Below are 19,807 nucleotides of genomic sequence, written 5' to 3' on the forward strand. Positions count from 1 at the left end.
AGGAGCGCTGAGACTTGCCAACTGGTTTTAGCAAAATGAAAACTTCTGGGTGACTTTGGAAAATGTGGTTTTATTGGAGTGATGGGTTCAAAAGCCTGTATAAGGATATGTATAGGAGAGAATGAGCGATGAGGCAATGGTGCAGTGATTCTGGACATCTTACTCTGAGGAGATGTGCCATATGGGGGAACATTAAAATGGCGGTGAGAGCTGAAGGGAGATCCACAGTGAGGGAGGGTTTGTTGTTGTTTTTTTAATTTCTAAAAGATGGACAAAACTCCAGCGTGTTATTACTGGAAAACCCGGGAGGGGAAATTTTTGATGCAACAAAGAAGAGAGATTTGCTAGGTTGATATTCTTATATAGATGAGAGGGGGGCCTAGATTTGGGGTTTGAGTGTGGGGCTTCATTTAGCCTTTGGAACACATGTTCCAAACACGTTCACAGACGGAAGGAGCAGTACGGATACAGGTGCAGGTAAAGGGTAGGTTTGGTGGTAGGTGGGTGGATGAAAGTCTTTCTAAATGCCTTTTTTTTAATGCTATACCAACTAGGATAAATAAAACATATCCATTTAACATTACTTGGTAATGAAAAGAAGTGAAGTACTCATACATGCTATAACATGGATGGGCCTTGAAAAGATAAGCTAAGTGAAAGAATCCAGTCACAAAGGGTCACGTATTGTATGATTCCACTTACATGAAATGTCCAGAATAGCCAAGTCCATAGAGACAGATGGAATGTTGGTTGCCTGGAGGTTGGGGGAAATGGGGAATGGTAGTTAATGAATACAGGGTTTCTTTTTGAGATGATAAAGATTGTTATAAAATTTATTTTGATGGTTGCCCAACTCTGAATATATTTAAAAAAACATTGAACTACACCCTTTACATGGGTGAATTGTAGGCTATATGAATTTTACCTCCCAGAAGCTATATAAAACCAACCAGGCAAGAGCAGACAATTAAGGAAAAACAGGAACATTTGAAACATACCTAGAAGCATAAGAATGTGAATTGACTCCGGAAATTAGAATTGCTGGCCAGGATTAAGGGAGCATTTTTGGTTGTAGTTACAAATAAAATGAGGCCAGTCAGCATGTTGGGGGTGGTGCCCAGCCATATTCAGGGACAGATTAGGTAGAAGAGTTCCATTTAAAACCAATTTCCAAGCAGCGTGGTGAGGGAGAACCATGGACTCCCAAGACAGGTAAGGAAGAAAGGAAAGACGTGAGCGGCATGGGGAACATGATCCTAGTGGGATTGATGGTTGTTTGGGGTACTTGAAAATGAGAATTCGGAAGTAACGAAGTTGCTACTGATGAAAAGTCCAGGACTTCCCAGAGGCATTGGCTGTGGTAGATGAAAGACAAGATGATTGGTGGAGAAGAGGCAGAACCACCGTCCTTTCTGCTGATTGGCCTTTTCAGATGTTCCCTCTGCCCTTCCTCCCCTTGCTCTCCCCCATTTCCTTCTTCACATAGCAAATCCTTGCTTTTTTAAAAAAGAAAAAATCCAACTTAAATTTACATCATCTGTGAAAGAATACAAGTAACACATTCAGCTGGTCTCTGCCACAGTAAATAAGTCAAGCCTTATTCTTCTGAGATTTCAAGGTCCACACTGGTCTCCAACCATATCAACCTTCCCACACCACCCCTTTAGCCTTTTAACATACTTGTTTCTTATTTCCCATGATTACCAACATCTTTGCTATAGAAAGCAGTGGCATCTCTCTAATCTTGATAATTTGTTTTTTAGTTGTGGAACAGTTGAGGGCTTTTTGACTCATAGGAAATAGCCTTGGCTATTTAAACTCCAATGAGTTTCTTCCCTAGTAGCTTGGACGGTAAAGAATCCACCTGCAATGCAGGAGACCCGAGTTCGATCTCTGGGTCAGGAGGACCCTCTGGAGGTGGGTATGGCAACCCACTCCAGTATTATTGCCTGGAGAATTCCATGGACAGGGGAGCCTGGCGGGCTACAATTCATGGGGTCGCAAAGAGTCTGACATGACTGAAGTGACTTAGCACACACGCACGAGTTTCTTCTGCTTGAATTTAAATAATTTGTCTGCCTTAAAATCTTGCTGTATTAGAAAATCTGGAGTTTTCTGTGTACTGTGCTGTTTCCCCAGGTGTGAATTCCTCCCTTTTTTGTTTCATCCATATTCTGGATAAGTTAGCACCCTGACTGCTAATCTTCTGAGCTCTATACATTTAATCAATCTCTTGAGCACATTTCCATCAGGCGTAGCCCAGGCCTCTCCAACCCTCAGTGTTACTGTGTGAAGTTTGTCATCTGTCTCCAAAAATTGCTTCTGTTATTAAATTTCTACATTGCACAGATGCCTCCATCCTCTCGTTCAAAGCAGAGAGCTGTTTGCCCCCAGCTCTTCGATTCTGCCTGTGCTGCTGTTGAAAAGCTTAAATATTCCTCCTTCTCTATCACCTTTTTCAGTCATCTCTCACCTCTGTTTCCTGGATCCTTGAAATAAGAGCCTCACTACTCTCTAATATCCTCCCCCCTCCCCCTTCTTGCTTTCCTGAAAGATGGATCTTTCAAAAATGAACATAGGACCATCCCTGCTAAAAATCCCTGTGTGGTTTTCCCACCATTCTAGATCAGTCCAAGTTCCTTATTACGCATCCTGGATTGCCCCAGCCTACCTTGTTCGGCCTCAAACGTCTCATCTTTTTTTCTTTTTCTAATTTTTAATTGATAGCGATTTATATTTGTACAGATTCTAGCTGCTTCAATAATAAACCTCACCTTCTCTCCTCGATTTTCATTCAAAAGACATTCTGCTGCAGTAACAGCACACTTTACTGCTTGAGCTTGCTAATAGGCCTTTTCAAAAGCGCCATCCTCTTGATGGTTAATATCCTTCCTTCATAATGTTGGCCTGAATATTTTTCCCGTCTGTTGACACCTAATTCAGACATCTCATGAGACTTCTGCTCATTTTCACACCGACTTTTATCAGGTTTACTCTTGTCACCATACTAGTGTGTGCCATCTCCTATAGCAATTGACTTTTGTCTCTACTAGGCTATATTCTGTTTGAAGGAAAAGATTATTATTTTTAGTCCTTATATCCCCAGCACATGCGTCCCTGGTGGCCAAGTGGTAAAGAATCCACCTGCCAATGCAGGTTTGATCCCTGGGTCGGGAAGTTCCCCTGGAGAATGAAATGGCAACCCACTCCAGTTTTCTTGCCTGAGGTGCCTGGCAGGCAGCAGTCCACAGGGTCGACACAGGTTGGGACACAACTTAGCGACTAAAGAACAACATCCCCAGCACAGTAAATGTGTTAACAATGTAAAAAAATCTTCGATGTTCAACATATATATGGGTGAATTTTTTTTTTTTTTGAAGTTTGTAACTCCTGAAAACTTGTCCGTGGTATATTGCACATCAGACTTTGAAATAAAATGAATAATTGCTTTGAATGTCCTTTAGACCTGGGTAACTCACTGCATATTCCACTGGTATGTGTATAACATCAGCTTTCTTAATAAAAATGAAATTCAGCTGTTATCCATATCAAGGGCTTATACCACCTGATATGTTTTTTTAATCAAATGTAACTTTAATTAAAAGTACTTTTGTTCACTGCAAACAACAGATGAGCAAAAGAAATCTCTAGTTCTACCATTTGTGTATTTTGAAGGCCAACATTTGGTACTATGGAAATACTGTCAGGGGAGTCTGTACTTTGTTGGCCCATAGAGAGTTAAAGGGAAATCAGCTTATTTATGAAAGAGGAAAAGTATTTGAATGTATAATATTTTAAGTAAATCCCAAATACAAATATCCACATAGGTTGGATAGATAAATTAGGCTTTTTTTTTTTTTTATGCTTTGGGCAATTTCCCTGGTGGTCCAGTTGTTAGGACTCTGCATTCACTGCCATGGACTCTGGTTCAATACCTTGTTGGGGAACTAAGATCCCAAAAGCCTCGTGTTGTGGCCAAAAATTAAAAATAATTTTTTTTTAAGTGTCTGTAGGATGTTTCATTATATGGGATTTCCCTGGTGGTCTGGTGGCTAAGACTTCACTCTCCCAGTGCAGGGGCTTGGAGTTCAGCCCCTGGTCAGGGTGCTAGATCCCACATGCCACAATAAAGATCCGGTTAGACAAAATAAGTATTAAAAGATATATGTATGCATGTGCTGTGAAAGCTAACCCTGTTAAGTCAATATGTACCCTCAGATGCATGTTACAAAGAACTTAGAAATGAGTTCCTAGACATAGGTTTATATTTTACAAAGAATCATTGCCCATTTGATCTCTGTACAAAGATTGAGGTTGGCCTTTGGCAGCTGTCAAATTGGCAGTTGAGGAACCCATCAGTATTCCCATTGTCCTGGAAAGATCTGTTTCCTCTTAAAGGTTCATCTGAACTTAATTCTTTTGTTATAACAAGATACTTTTAACCCCTTCCCCGTCTCTCAAGTGTAATTTAAAACTTGCTATTGGCCCCTTGAGCTTATAGTTTGCTACTAGAATGTGCCACACCAAGTCTTCTAACAGAGTAAACATTTATCATTTTTATCCTTGAGTAAAAGCTGGTGGGAAAGGAAAATTTTATTTAGGTGCTTCTGTATATGATAAACTATTGAAAGAGGCTGTACATGGGTACGTATATTTTATGTTGCTTGTTTTAAGTCCACAAGTGTTGGTACTGTATGATTTCTTTAAAAAGTGGGAGCAAGGAAATACCTCAGATGCCGGTTGTCTCACTATATGGTACAGTCTCAGTAAATGTACACTAAATGGCATCAAGAAAGTTTGCTGTGAATTTCATATCACTCTGAGGTAGAGTATAAGTGTGAAGAGTCCATGAAGGGATGAGGTCTTTGCCTCATTCATCCAGTTCATTTGTGGCTTTTCATTATGGTAATTAACATTTTCTTAGGCCTGATAACATGGAAGCTTAATTTCTTTCAATTACCAAACTGCTTGACTCTAAACTGTGGTGGATATTGGGGGACCGAGAGAGGCTAGTAAGATTTTAATGATCAGAAATACAAAACATGGTATTTTTGCAAAGTGAAATACTTAGTGTTAGGATATTTACCATCTGTCAAAATAGATATATAGAATAATAACTTCAGCACTTAGCGATGTGCCAAGCTCTGAGCTCATGCTTATGTGTTTTATCCCATTTAATATCAGCAAAAAGCAGGTATTATTCCTATTTCTGAGGCATGTGTCCAGAGTCACTCCTGTGTGAGGTTTTTTTTTCACCAAATGTTTCTCTTTAAGCATTTAAAAGAAGATACTCTAAGTAAAGCGATGAGTTACAACTTCATGTTAAGAGTTATAACTGATACACGTACATTTTCAGTCCACTCTTTTTAGTTCCTAAGTCTAGCAGAGTAGTATTCGACCATATGTTCGGAGGAGCAAAAACTGAAGTAGAAATTCTTGTCTTCCATGTTAGTAATAATTATGTATACAGAAAGTCTATTGTGAGGATTTAGTAGGACTTCCTTAAATGTTTGCTAAAGTGAGTGGGAGGAAGGGATTGAAACTGTAAACGTGAAAGAACAAGATGTTGGGGATGGGGGAAAGATGAGAAAGTGCTGGGTGTGCTTTCAGGTTGTTTCCTGTCAGCGCTGCCCAAGCGTTTCTCTCACCATTGCCACTTGAGTCACAACCTACAACTTGGCAAAGACATCTCTGCAGTGTGTGAGTAGACGGCACCTTCTGATCATACCTGAACATTGTCCTTTTTAGAGTAGCTTGTTGTAATGTTAATATTTGCAGAGAAATGAGAGAGGTGATGATACCTGTTACTTAATTAAGTTGTGAAACAAATCCTTCTCCTTTTCTGTATCATACATGATGAGTTGAATTTGACTGTTCCACTAAAGCATAAGCAAAATGCCTCCTGTAAGTAGGAAATAAGACCAGTAGTTACTGTCACTTTCAGCGGCACTAACTTTTATCAGTCTTGCCATCTTTGGGAAAATGAATAGAAGGGGAACGGCTGAGCACTCGGCATAGTTCAGCAGTCATTTTGGCATAGCAGTTTACATGTTATGCTGTGCTTTAAAAAGAGACTTGTGAAAACAAACTCTACATTCTTGTATTGATCTTTATTTTACAAGCGTTAGTGTTTTCGATCCATGGGTTGGGAAGATCCCCTGGAGAAGGATATGGCAACACACTCCAGTATTCTTGACTGGAAAATCCCATGGACAGAGGAGTCTGGCGGGCTATACAGTTCACAGAGTCGCAAGAATTGGATACAACTTACCAACTAAACCACCACCAGTATTGCCTGAAAAATTCTAAGAGGAGCCTGGCAGGCTATAGTCCATGGGGTCACAAAGCGGCTGAGCATGTGAATGTACATTAACTACGTAAAGCATTTTAATGTCATAGACTCAAAGAAACCTCCCTCTTCACTGGATTTTCTGGGTCATTGACTCAGTTTTTTTCCTAATAGAAAGTCAAAGTAAGACTTAGAGTAAAAAATTTCTAAGCGTACACCTGAAATAAGTTTCAGTTGGCTCAGCTAGTTTATTTCTTTATCTCTTTAGGACATAGTGCATTGTGTCTCTTAAGTATTTTGAGTGGTAAAACAACTGCTAATCAAGGCTGTGCAGAAGGACATTTTGATATACTTTTTCCAGAGTGTGGTATATTAGTCTCCTTATGTGACATATTTGGACCTCTGACTGTATTATGTAGGTGTGTGCACATAACTTGTGTAATGTGTCTTTAGGACTGTTTGCCATGGATTGTTGCTAGGACTTCACATTGAGCTTCTCCTGGGTAGACTGGCAAACAGTATGACGTTGGAAGATTGTGAATTTCATTTTGCTTCAAGCACCACAGGAAACGGCTGAAAACAGAATATGCCATCTCTGTGTTGCTTTATTTACAGTCTCATTTTTATTGCCTCATCAGGTACCCAAGGAGTTGCACCAGGTCCCGTCATTGGGCTCCAGGCCCCATCCACCGGTCTCCTTGGTGCCCGACCTGGCATGATCCCACTCCAGCGCCCACCAGGAATGCCTCCACCTCACTTACAGCGGTTTCCCTTGATGCCACCTCGGCCCATGCCTCCACACATGATGCACCGAGGTCCACCACCAGGCCCGGGGGGCTTCGGAATGCCTCCACCACATGGAATGAAAGGCCCATTCCCACCCCATGGCCCCTTCGTCAGGCCTGGCGGGATGCCAGGGCTCGGGGGCCCGGGGCCAGGCCCAGGGGGTCCTGAGGACCGAGACGGAAGGCAGCCGCCACCACAGCAGCAACAGCAGCAGCCACCTGCACAGCCGCCACCGCAGCAGCCGCCGCCAGCCCAGCAGCCACCGCCCGCTCAGCAGCAGCCACAGCCATTCAGAAATGACAGCAGGCAGCAGCAGTTCAATTCAGGTAGAGACCAAGAAAGATTTGGAAGAAGATCCTTTGGAAATAGGGTGGAGAATGACCGGGAACGGTACGGGAACCGTAATGATGATCGAGAGAATAGTAACCGTGAGAGGAGAGAGTGGGGAAGGAGGAGCCCCGACCGGGACAGGCACAGAGACTTGGAAGACAGGAATAGACGCTCTAGCGGGCATCGAGACAGAGAGAGAGATTCTAGAGATAGAGAGTCTCGTAGAGAGAAGGAAGAAAACCGAGGCAAGGAGAAGCCCGAGGTGACAGACAGGGCAGGCAGTAACAAGACCGTGGAACCTCCCATTAGCCAAGCGGGAAGCGTAGACACTGTTTCAGAACTTCCTAAGGGGGAGCCTGGGCCTGCAGTCGCAAAGCCTTCTGAAGAGTTACCTGCTGAGGCTACCTCATCCGTCAACCCCGAGAAGGACCCCGGCTCAGCAGCAGAGGCTCCTCGTTAAGAGAGACTGGGATCTGTCGGATATGACGGCGACACAGGAGGGTAGGGCTTGGGGTGTACAGATGCTGTATTATACGTGCTCCCGCTATGTCACAGCCCCGCAGTAGTTGGTGGGAGCTGTAAGCAATTTGATTGCTTCCCTTCTATTTAAAAATAGCCACAAAATAACAAAAAAATACTGAAAATATGAATAAATATTACCCTTTTTGCTGTAACTTTTTAAAAGTTTTGACTTTAAAAAGTTTACAAATCGTAATTAGAAGTGCTCTCTATTTTTTTTTTTTTAATTTAAGACAAGGTAACGGTGAAAGCTCCTCAAAAAACAATAGGGATGTTTTTAATAAACTCTATTTTCGTAACAAACTTTAATGTGTGCTATTCTTCCTACACTGCATTAAGGTGGAAAAGGACTGTTCGTCAAAGTTTGAGTGGTTAATGCTGTATTAGTCTAAATTAGACTTGTTAATTTGATGGAAACAGACATCTTTATGTAGTTATTTTCAAACACTTCATCTGTAATATTTTTGATTCTTAGCATTTCATTCAGAAGGCTAAAGGTTAGTGGTTTTAATGTTAACTGAAAAGCTTGTGAGTTTTGGGATTCAATCAAGGTGTTCTCCCCCTCCCCGCCCCCCACCCATTGGCTTTGTGGTAAATGTTGCCCTAAATAATTGATAAATTCTTTGCCAAGGGAACATTGGACCCCAACATTACCAATTGTACTATAAATTATTGCCTGGGTATTACTTCTTTAGAAGGCTGGTGGTTTTTCTTTTCATCCCATTAAATTTTTCAAAAAGGTTAAAGAAAATCAAGGTTAGTGTCTGCAGCTTTAAAAGCTTTTTGTCTCATCTGTTTAAGAACTTAAATGCAGCCCCCATTGTTTCTGTAAGCCTTGCCTGTTGCCCCTCTTTTCCCCTGCTGAGCAGAGGTAAACTGAGCTTTTCACCCCTGCAAGTACTCGCTCTTCTTTAAAATAATTGGGTTAACTAGGAAAAACAGTTGTGAGTTATCCCAGAACTATTACATGAAGACATTCAAGGGGAAATCAAACCTGTACCTGAAGTACTACAGAGGAGCGGTTACATAAAGCTGCTGAGCTAGTGCCAAGGAAAAGACCGGCCGTTAACCCAAGTATTTGTGGCCTTGAAGCTCTTTTCTCCTTAAATTATGTATCTAAACTCCTAGTTTGTGTGCTGAACAGATTCTTCACCCTCATCCCGAGGCAAAGCTGATTTGGTTTTGAGTTTTCTGCAGCAAGATCCTTAATGGGTGGTGGGGGGAAATGTACATAGGGCAACAAGAGAAAATCCTGTTTCACATATGTAGACTTGAGTTATAAGCTTATCCTGGTGTATGTTGGCCCACTGAGTTTAAAAGTCCTAGCTGAAACTGCTTCTGGAAATACACATCTGATTAGTGTTCGGGTTTCAAGGAAACAGTCCAGTATTTCCAATCGAAAGTATTAAGGTCACCCTATTTGCTCATGACAAAACCCCAGAAGCATTAAGTGGTAGTAATTACATTTGAGGCTTTAAAGTGCACAAGCAAGTCCATTTATGTAACAAACTGTACCGCATGAAATGGTAGTGCTGGTTTTTAAGTCCCTACCTGATGGTCATCTTAACTGTTAATTTGTGAGCATACTGTTATCACCAGCTTAAAACTTTGAAGACACTGCATTTACTTTTCTAGATTAGCTTTTCCTCCAAGTGATCTTCACTTGCTGAAGTCCAGCCAGACAGTTGCTTATTTCTGGCTTCTCTGCCAACTATCCTACAATTTTCAATTAATAAACTATAACCCACAGTCAAACCTGCGTTAAGATCAACACTTCGTTTTAAAGCATTCTTCTATAGGCATACGTGTTTAGAGAAACAGACTTGAATTACTAGCTGGGTGTAGAAATTCTTGTATTTAAACAGGCAGAACCCACAACCAAGTCATTTCTTTGCTTCCACCTTACAGTGGGTATAATGTATTTCTTTAAAGGGCATATGTGAAAGCAGGTTGTGCCAAACTCTACTGTTACTAAAAATAAAACTAAGTGGTCAGTTCAGTTCAGTCGCGTCCGACTCTTTGCGACCCCATGAATTGCAGCAGGCCAGGCCTCCCCGTCCATCACCATCTCCCGGAGTTCACTCAAACTCATGTCCATTGAGTTGGTGATGCCATCCAGCCATCTCACCCTGTGTCATCCCCTTCTCCTCCTGCCCCCAGTCCCTCCCAGCATCAGAGTCTTTTCCAATGAGTCAACTCTTCACATGAGGTGGCCAAAGTACTGGAGTTTCAGCTTCAGCATCATTCCTTCCAAAGAAATCCCAGGGCTGATCTCCTTCAGAATGGACTGGTTGGATCTCCCTGCAGTCCAAGGGACTCTCAAGAGTCTTCTCCAACACCACACTTCAAAAGCATCAATTCTTAGGTGCTCAGCCTTCTTCACAGTCCAACTCTCACATCCATACACTACTGGAAAAACCATAGCCTTGACTAGACGGACCTTAGTCGGCAAAGTAATGTCTCTGCTTTTGAATATGCTATCTAGGTTGGTCATAACTTTTCTTCCAAGGAGTAAGCGTCTTAATTTCATGGTCATGGGTCTATAAAAACGGAGTATGTACCATTTTGACAGGTAGGTAAATTAATCTTACTCTTCGCTAAGGCTGTAACTTGCCATTTACAATTTCACTAAGTTATCAAAAGGGCTCTCTCAAATTGTTAACAGCTACTTTTAAAGATAAAGTTACCACCTTAACTTCCCTAAAGCTAACAAAGAATGGCCTATTTGTCTGAGATTAAAATTCAGCTTAGTCTTAGCTAAATATACCAGTTGCTAAAATTTTAACATTTTAATGATCTCATTTGAAAACACTTTCAAAAAAAGTTCTAAGATAGTTAATACCCATCAACGTATTACTAAATCTCTTCCATTCACGCTCTATGTATGAATATCAAGTTAATTTAATATTTCAATTTAAATACTTCAACAGGCTCAAAATACAGTGCCACAGAGAATGTTTATTGCAGGCTTGAGAGAATCGAAATTCAGACAAATAATATACATGTGATTAAGTCTGGCAAAATATAGAGATCAATGAAACAGACATTTTAATTGCGTATGAGTTTTATAAAATAATACAAATCTTTCAAGTGATCATAAGTCAGTTCTCATTACAGGTACTTAAAGCAATTTTTAAAAAGTCACACAAATTACACTTTTTAAGTTTACAGTGTTAAATGCTTATCAAGTTAAATTTCTACAACTAGCAAGATAACACGAGTTACTAGGACTCAGACCATGTCCCAGGGAATGTTTACGGGGCAATTCCAATTACACCACAGGCCAAACGACTTCCAGCGTTCCCAGTCTTTGTACTTTCTTCATTTCCACCTCTGCCCAAGTCATCTGGTTTTTCATGGACCTTTAAAAAATTTTAAGAACAAATTAACTCAGGCTATCAAGCAATTACCATCTCCTCAACAATACCCAAAAGACTTAAGAACCACTGAATACTAGAAAATACCATGTTAAAATAATCCTACTAGTAGGAAAGCACACAAATATTTAATCTAGTAGTAAAAAGTAGAAGCTACTATTCTGAGCTTTTTCTTGATGATGCAGACATAATAAAACATGAGGTTAGCAGTACTATCTCAAAAAAACACGAGAAACCCATAGAATTAGGTTACAAAGCATCCACATGCTAAATAAATCTACCATGAGAAATTTTAGTAATATCAGGGTAGACATTCTTTCATAGTACAAACTGGTTTGGGGGGAAAGGTGAACCAAAAAATATATATAAACTTATAAAAACTGTGCCTAATTAGCTACAGACCCATAAATAATCCTAAAAATATCTTGAATATTCAAATGAGAATACTGGAGTGGGGTGCCATGCCCTTCTCCAAAGGATCTTCCAGATTCTGGAATCAAATCCAGGTCTCCTGCATTGCAGGCAGATTCTTTACCAACTAAGCCATGAGGGAGGCCCTAAAAATATCTTGAATATTCAAGCAGTAGCCTTTTAAATTTTGCTTATAAAACATTAAGCCACCACTTGGTGGCTCAGATGGTAAAGAATCTGCCTGCAATGCAGGACACTTCGGTGTGATCCCTGGGTTGGGAGGATCCCCTGGAGGAGGGCATGGCAATCCACTCCAGTATTCTTGCCCAGAGAATCCCATGGACATAGCCTGGCAGGCTACAAGTCCAATGGTAGCACAGAGTCGGACACGGCTGAGCGACTAAGCATAGCACATCAAACACTGGTAAGTGACTTTTCTGCTTCATAACTACAAAAGGAAATTCTAAGGATAAAAAGGTGAACTGATAGGAAGTGTCTACTGAAAGTTAACTGTCCTCTGGGGGCAGGCAAAAGGGAGCCTTCAGGAGGCATTCCGTAGGAACCAGATGCAGTGTGGGACAACGGCCTCCCACACGTTGAACAAGTGAAAACAACCTGCAAACATGAATGAATATTGGTACCGAGGTCCACCCCAGATTTTAGATTTCAAATGCTCTGGTTAACTGCAAGGGGGAAACCCAGTAGTGACAGAAAGCCCGGCCATTTGAAAACCAAATAAAGACAGCTTCTGTTTCCATAACACAGATCTAATTAACATGATCAAAGGTAATCTGCTTTATTACTGCATCTTAGCAAAACTGGTCTTAACTGACCTTGATCATTAAATCACCTTCACTGTAACTGTCCAACAAAATAACTGCTTTTCCTAATCTGAACAAAAAGTACAATTTATATGGAAGCTTAGAAGCCAGGATTAACAATCGTGAAGTCATGAAAACATACATGATTATGTGTTAGAAGAAATTCCATGCATATCCTTATCATATGAAAACTTACCACCATCGTGCGGCCAATGATGGAATATTCTCCTGAGAGTGAGATCAAGGGATCTACGATATCCACAATGGCAACACCGTTTTTGTCAGCCTTCACATTGCCCAGGTCTCCAACATGCCTAACATTTAAAAAGCAGAGGGATCAGGACTGATTTCTATCTATCTAACTTTAGTTCATAAGCTAAATTTAAAATGGATGCGTCAGATATGTAAGGGTAGCTTGAGAGAGTGATACAGTCTGTATCAAATAGAACCCACTTTTCCATACTGACAAAACTTTGAAAACATACAAATTTAAAAACAAGTAACAAGATGTTTCAGACACACAGCTCTTCAAGCAAGGCTTCAAGTCTATAAAGCAACGCTCTGGAAAGACTTGGGGTGCACCCCTAACTTCAGAGGTAAAGTAAACTTAGAGGATAAACTCTAAAGTTACTGAGTTATGCCTATTAATACTTGGCACGGCTAAGAGAGTTATGCCCCTTGCCCTTTGATATAAACGTAAATTAATCCTTGTCCTTGAAATTTAATATTTTCCTGAAAGGCTTTCAGAAAACGAACACATACAAGGGGAGTCTCACTGAATTTTCAACATCAAATTTTTATCTACAAAGTTTCCAGTGTTTCACAATGATGTTTTAATTTTGCTAGTAGTTGACAGTACTGTTATTCATGACATTTCCTGTATTAGTTCCCTTTGACTCTTGTATTAGTTCTTTATTCAATAAACGCTACAAAACCCAAATCGTTTGCAGTGTCCCCATTTGTCAATTCCTTAGCCCAGGGAGTAATGCCATTCCAGAACTCAGGGGCAAGGGGTTACGTGGAGCAACAAATTCAAGAACAGAAGTGCAATTATCTTAGCATACAATCTGCAAGTAGTTAACCATACGGACCACCCCTGCCCAAAGCCAGTGCTAACATTTCGAAAAAGAATTAAAGTCACTTACCTCTCTTCATCCTTTGGCCCACCGTGTTTTTTGGACAGAGGATTAAAGTGAGGGCCTGCACTGGTACAGCCTATTTACAAAAAAAAAAAAAAGGCAGCTAAATTATGAATCAAAATTCCAAAATAAATTCTAAAAGAGAAACTGGTCATTGCTAAAAGCCTCAACTGGAGAAAAGTACTGACCCCCAAAGTGACTTCTGGGCTAGTAAAAACAGCAGCGAAGGGCAGGGAGTAGGGACAAATTCTAACCACTGCGACACTGGTCAAGGTAACACCATTCTCGGCTTGGCTGCTTCTGCCCCGACTTGCACTTCAATGGTCCTTCTATTAAAATCCCATGATTATGATCCTACTTCCTAAGACGACAGGATACCTCCACGACAAAACACGCGTCTCCCCAGCAACACACTGCCAGACAGCTGCTGTCTGGGTCTCGGTGCTTGTGGAATATAAAGCAGCATCCTAATCCAAGGGCTGCTGCCCTGCGCGACTCTGGGCCTTCAGGCTGTACTCTGTAAAAACAGCACTCCTGAGCACCGGAGAAGAGCATTCCCATAGAACACAACTGCGGAGGCGGCTCTCTTACACGGGCCTTCACTCGCTGGCTGTCAGGTGGGGTCGGGGATGGATAAAGGCTGTGAACAGCCCCCACCCTCCCCACTCAGGGAGACGACACGCAGGTTACAAGGTGTGGCAAAGTAAACCGAAGCCAAAGAGCAAGTCACCTCCCACCACAACGGCGGGAATGTTTTTCCTTTGGCTGCGCCAGGTCTCAGCTGCGGCACACGTGATCTCTAGTTGAGGCACGCAGGGTCCTTAGGCGGCAGCATGTGGCCGCTGGGTGGCGGCCTGCACGTGGGGACTCCTCTCCCTGACCAGGCATCCAACCCAGGTCCCCTGCGTTGGGAACTAGGGGGAGACCTACCCACTGGACCACCTCTTAAGTCCCAGCAATTTTTATATTGTTGAAGTGGATCACATCTGACCCTTAAATCACTATTTAAAGGAACCAAATTATGGGTCATTAAAAACAGGTTCCAGCAAAATGAATTAAGTTCTCATCACAGAAGGTCGAAACACTAAGTTTACTCAAATATAGCAACTTAACCCATAAATTTTGTTAACTTGCTTCTGATCCCAAATTAAGAAAATCAAACTCAATGCACAGGACCAACAGTTCACAGGCTGTCATCAGTCTGTCTCTCACTGGCCCCTACCCCTGCCACCCCATCCCAACTAAGGCTCTTGTGTTGGAGCTGTGGAGCTGTTCTTCCAGGGTAATGATAAATGTACGCCCTGCCTGTCACAACCACCCTCAACCCCCAGCTCACCAGGACCAAAGGCCACGAAGGTCAGAAAGCAGCAGCATTGTTTTCTATTGTTAAAAACATCTGAGACTCTTACATAATCAACCCATAAGATAAAATAAAAACATCAATTCCCCTTCCATTCCATTGAGTCAGTCACTTTTATCCCTGAGGCTGACGTGAGTAGTGCTATCGACTTTCTAAGAAATTGTTGCCAATTTTTAATGTGTGGAGGTGGCTTCCTGGATGGCTCAGCAGGCAGACAATCCACCTGCAGTGCAGGAGACACAGAAGACACGGGTTCGATCCCTGGGTAGGGAAAATCCCCTGGAGGAAATGGCAACCGCTCTAGTACTCTTGCCTGAAAAATCCCATGGACAGAGGAGCCTGGAGGGCTACAGTGCAGAGTCAGACATGACCGAGCACCTAAACACACACCCACACACTGCTAGGTTTATCTCGCTAGGTGAGGTGACTATGAATCGACCATCACCAGGACCACACCCACCTTGTGTATTGTCTCCAAACTGATGGACGTGGAATCCATGATCACCTTCAGTCAACCCTGTAATGGATCCAGTTACGACGACTTTATCTCCCTTCAGTCAAAGAAAAGAGAGAGAAGTTTGAGAGGGCGAATGCTTCTGAGCAAAGAAAACGACTGAATTTCCTTTACCACTCACAGGAAAAGTGAAAAGAACATCAACTCAGGAGTCAAAAAACCCATGTCCAAGGTTTTTGGCTAGAAAGGCCCACCACATTCTAGCAATGAACCCCCAGGTAGCTGCTTAACCATTCACGTGTAATGCGAGTAAGTTCTTGCTTATTATGTAAATACTTCAAATAGGTTGTGCTTGTGCGTGGCTAAGTATATATGCACGTATCAAACTTGTGAACCCAACTGTTTGCACGTCATACACTTTTCAGCATAGTCCTTTCTTCATGCAGACACTCTGCTGTATTATTAAACACACAGATTTGTCTTAAAAAGAAAAAAAAAAAAGGTTCGCTGGAAATACTCAACGTGCTATCCCATGGTCCCTCTTCTCCACTCCCCAGGAGAGGAACGTTTATCAGTTTCCCACACGGATATTTTTGGTTTGTACCCAAAAAAATATCCTCCTCACTGCCACTGGGAAGCTGATCCGAATCTAACCAGAAGTACTGCTTTCTGGAGGCTTTTCAGGCACTGGAACCTAGATAACCTTTCCACTCCTGAGATCAAAAAGAAGGGACAATAAAACACCCAAACAGGTGAAGAAGAAAAAGAAAACCGCACTGCAATCCCGGCAAAGGCGATGGGCAATGGTACTGCACGCTACATGGACAAATCAAAGAAGTTCCTTCCACAGCTAGAGAGAGATCTTAGCAACTAAAATAAAACATAACACAGCAACCACACCATACAGGAATATGAGATAGTGTTTCTGTTTTTTTAAAAAGCCAGGGCCGACAATTACAAGAGGTGTCAGGCCTTGAAGATCTGATTTTCCACTGGCTAGGTATCACTGCTCCTGGAAAGTAGCGTGGCGACTGCTGCCTCTTCTATTTCTTTTTGAAGACAGATACATTATGATTTCTCTAGGTAAAGAAAAACCCGAAATTTAATGGAAAATTCTGGAAAGAACCAAATGTGACTGTTATCCCCCAAACATGCCATGTTATCAAGAGCAGAGAGGCAAACACACAGGCTCTTCCACGCTCCCACTCAACTGGTAATACACAGAACAGGAGAAGTTCAAGGGTAAGCGGCCTGGTACACCCTGCGGGACCTGGGCTATTATCTCAAATGGGTGAAACAGGTCAGGGAAGCAGGAGGAAGGGCAACAGGCTGCAGTGTCACCCTAGGCTAATGAAGGCTCAGTAGGGGCCTTCTCCAGATAGATGATTTTCAAGACGACCTAGGACTTTGGACTTAAGAGGTGAAAATTTCCGATTTTTGAAAACTGGAAACTAATCCAAAAATTTTAAACACTCAAAAAGCCAAGAAATACAGTTGATGGTTTATTGACAGTTTAATACATCCGCATACCCAAGGGTCTTTTACCAGGTTCAGAGAGCACCACCAAAACAGAGGTTCAGAACCCAGAAGAGGGTGCCATACAAGCTGCTCAGGGAAGCTGCAAAAACTAAGGGGGCCCGGGCTGCGGCAGGTTTCACAGTTTGGCTGCTGAATCTAAGTAACACCAGGAGCTGGCTCTCAGTGGCCAGAGGGAAAGAACTCCTCAGAGGCTTCTGAGGTTCTCTAGTGGAGAGGCAGGAGAAGGCGCTGGCACCCACTCCAGTCCTCTTGCCTGGAAAATCCCATGGACAGAGGAGCCTGGTAGGCAGCAGTCCATGGGGTCGCTAGGAGTCAGACACGACTGAGCGACTTCACATTCACGTTTCACTTTCATGCACTGGAGAAGGAAATGGCAACCCACTCCAGTGTTCTTGCCTGGAGACTCCCAGGGACAGGGGAGCCTGGTGGGCTGCCGTCTATGGGGTCGCACAGAGTCGGACACGACTGAAGCGACTCAGCAGCAGCAGAGCAATGGAGGCAAGAGGAGAGACAAAACAGAGTCTGGCAAACGAAAAGAGCAAAACTTAGTCTAATGTCAAAAAGCCTTTTCGGAAAATTTGGAAACCACCAAAAGGAAAAAATTAAGCTCAAATATTTGTTTTCCTTGTATAAATCTCACATATAACACTTTACATATCCTTTCATGTTTCCATAAACCACTGTAAATCTCACTGGTACCTTAAATATTCCCTCAATATTAACAAGCCAACACAATCTTCCACTCACTGGCAACCTAAGATCTGGGACAGTCTTTTCATAACATCTGTGAAAAGATGTTTCACACTCCTCACAACATCTGTGCTTCAGTATGATCACTGAGTGTTTCTGTACACTTTATTTTACATGATTTGTGCAGAGGTTTGTCCGATACCCTCTCAGTAACAGGCCTACCGGTAAAGAAATTTCAAAGTCACCTGACTGAAAATTTGTTTACAGGAATGTTCCAAGCACAAAAATGACAATTCGGTGCAAAAGAAATACTCTAGGCCTCCTCGAATTCTCAATCCTCCATGCACTGTTAAGAACCACTTTGGAGGCTTTAAAAACTGCAAATCTCAGACTGCACCGCACCAGGTTCTGACATAATCGATCCTGAGTTGAGCCCTGGAATGTCTATTTTAAAAAGCTCAGCCAGTGACTGGGGCTTCCCTGATGGCTCAGCGGGTAAAGAATCTGCCTGCAATTCAGGAGAGCTGGATTGATCCCTGGACTGGGAAGATCCCCTGGAGGAGGAAACGTCAACCCATTCCAGTTCCTTTTGCCTGGAGAGTCCCATGGACAGAGGATCCTAACGGAGTACAGTCCATGGGGTCGCAAAGAGTCGGACACGACTAAAGCGACTTTGCACCCACGCAGTCAATCTGAGTCTGCCGTGCACCCAGGATTACTATCGCTCTCTAGAAAACCCCCCAAACAACGGAGTCTGTTAGAGCTCTGGTTTTTTTGGAGCTCTGACCAGGGCCGTTTTCTCTGTCCTCACAGAGCCTGACCATGACCTAGAGCAGGGTGTGTCAGCAAACTTTTCTGTAAAGGGTCACTGTTGCATACTCGTGTTCTCCTTTAAACACAAACATTAAAACAAAACAAAACTACAAAGACCTGAACAGATAAAACCACTCAGCTCGAGGGCTGTACAAACACCAACCACGGCACGGACTGTGCGCGTCGTTTGCAGAGCCCTGAGCTGGAGCACTCGAGCCTTCAAGGGAAGCCCCAAAGGGATAACGGATGCCACGAGAATCCTGAAGGCCCGGCCGCACCCCGCCACTCCCGAGATCTCAAGGACGGGTCAGGCCTCTGGACTGCGCAACTCAAGAATCGGCGCGCAACTCAAGAATCCGCAGGATGCCAGGACCCTGACACTGACCCCGCCGAGAAGGGGGGGGGGGTGCGGAGGCGGGGGGGCATAGCCACACGGCCTCCTCAAAGCAAGGCAGGTCTCCGTCGGGGCCTGCGGACGTCGAAGGGGCGCCGCGGCAGCCGGTTCTCCTCCTCCCTCGCTTTCTCTCCGCCCTCCCGGGCCCGCGGTTGTCGGCCTCCCCGCCCCCCCACACACAAAGGGGCCGACCGGGTGTTCCCTTCCTGCACCCCCGCCCAGGCCTCGCCTCGCACCGCCGGCGGGCTCGCCCGGTGACTCAGCACTTTGCGGCCGCAGGGGCGCGGGGGGCGGCCCGGGAGGGGGAGTGGACCGCGGACCCGCCGAACCGCGCGCCGGGGGAGGGAGGCGTGGCGAGGGCGGCACGAGGCCCGGCTGGGCCGCCCTGCCGCTCCAGGGCACAGGTTGGCGCGCACGGCCTCGCCGCTGGTCTCCCCCCTCGACCCCGCCAGCCCTTGCCTTTGCCTCGAAGTGGATGGTGCCTTGCACCGGGCCGTCACCCTTCAGCACGCAGACGGCCTTCGTCGCCATGACTCGGGGGAAAGGCTCTCCGGCCCGGACCGCTAGGGACACCCCCACCAAGCAGAGAAGGAAACGCCGCAGAACACACGCCGACGCAAAACCGAGGCCGGCGCGCCGCCGCACTTTTATAGGGCTGGACCGCCGCGCCCCGCCCACCCTGGCCCTCAACCAATCGCCGACCGCGCTCTCAGCGCGCTCCCCCGCAACGGGGAGGCCTCGGGGGGCCCTGACGGACCGGGGGGCGGAGCCAAAGGGCGGCGTGAGGAGCCCGTCACTCAAGAGCTGTTGGCCCCCTCTACCCTGTTGCTGTGTGAAAACACGCAGTAAAACCTGGATGCGTGGGGGAAAAAAAAAAAAAAAAAC

General features: G+C 43.9%; 2 protein-coding genes across 3 annotated transcripts in view; one reads left to right on the forward strand and one right to left on the reverse strand.

Moving 5' to 3' along the window:
• The window catches only part of SCAF4 (SR-related CTD associated factor 4), a 58,917-nt gene extending 50,690 nt beyond the window's left edge, over positions 1-8,227 (forward strand). For both annotated transcript variants that reach the window (XM_018048224.1, XM_018048285.1), the window contains exon 20: positions 6,928-8,227. In XM_018048224.1, coding sequence (XP_017903713.1) covers positions 6,928-7,865 — 938 coding nt within the window. In that variant the 3' untranslated portion in view covers positions 7,866-8,227. The remainder of the gene's footprint in view (positions 1-6,927) is intronic.
• On the reverse strand, positions 11,179-19,453 carry SOD1 (superoxide dismutase 1, soluble). Its single transcript, NM_001285550.1, is given in 5 exon segments — positions 11,179-11,286; positions 12,730-12,847; positions 13,679-13,748; positions 15,493-15,583; positions 19,382-19,453. Coding segments are annotated over 5 exon segments (459 nt in total).

Source organism: Capra hircus, chromosome 1 (assembly GCF_001704415.2).
Source record: "Capra hircus breed San Clemente chromosome 1, ASM170441v1, whole genome shotgun sequence".
Classification (NCBI taxonomy): domain Eukaryota; kingdom Metazoa; phylum Chordata; class Mammalia; order Artiodactyla; family Bovidae; genus Capra; species Capra hircus.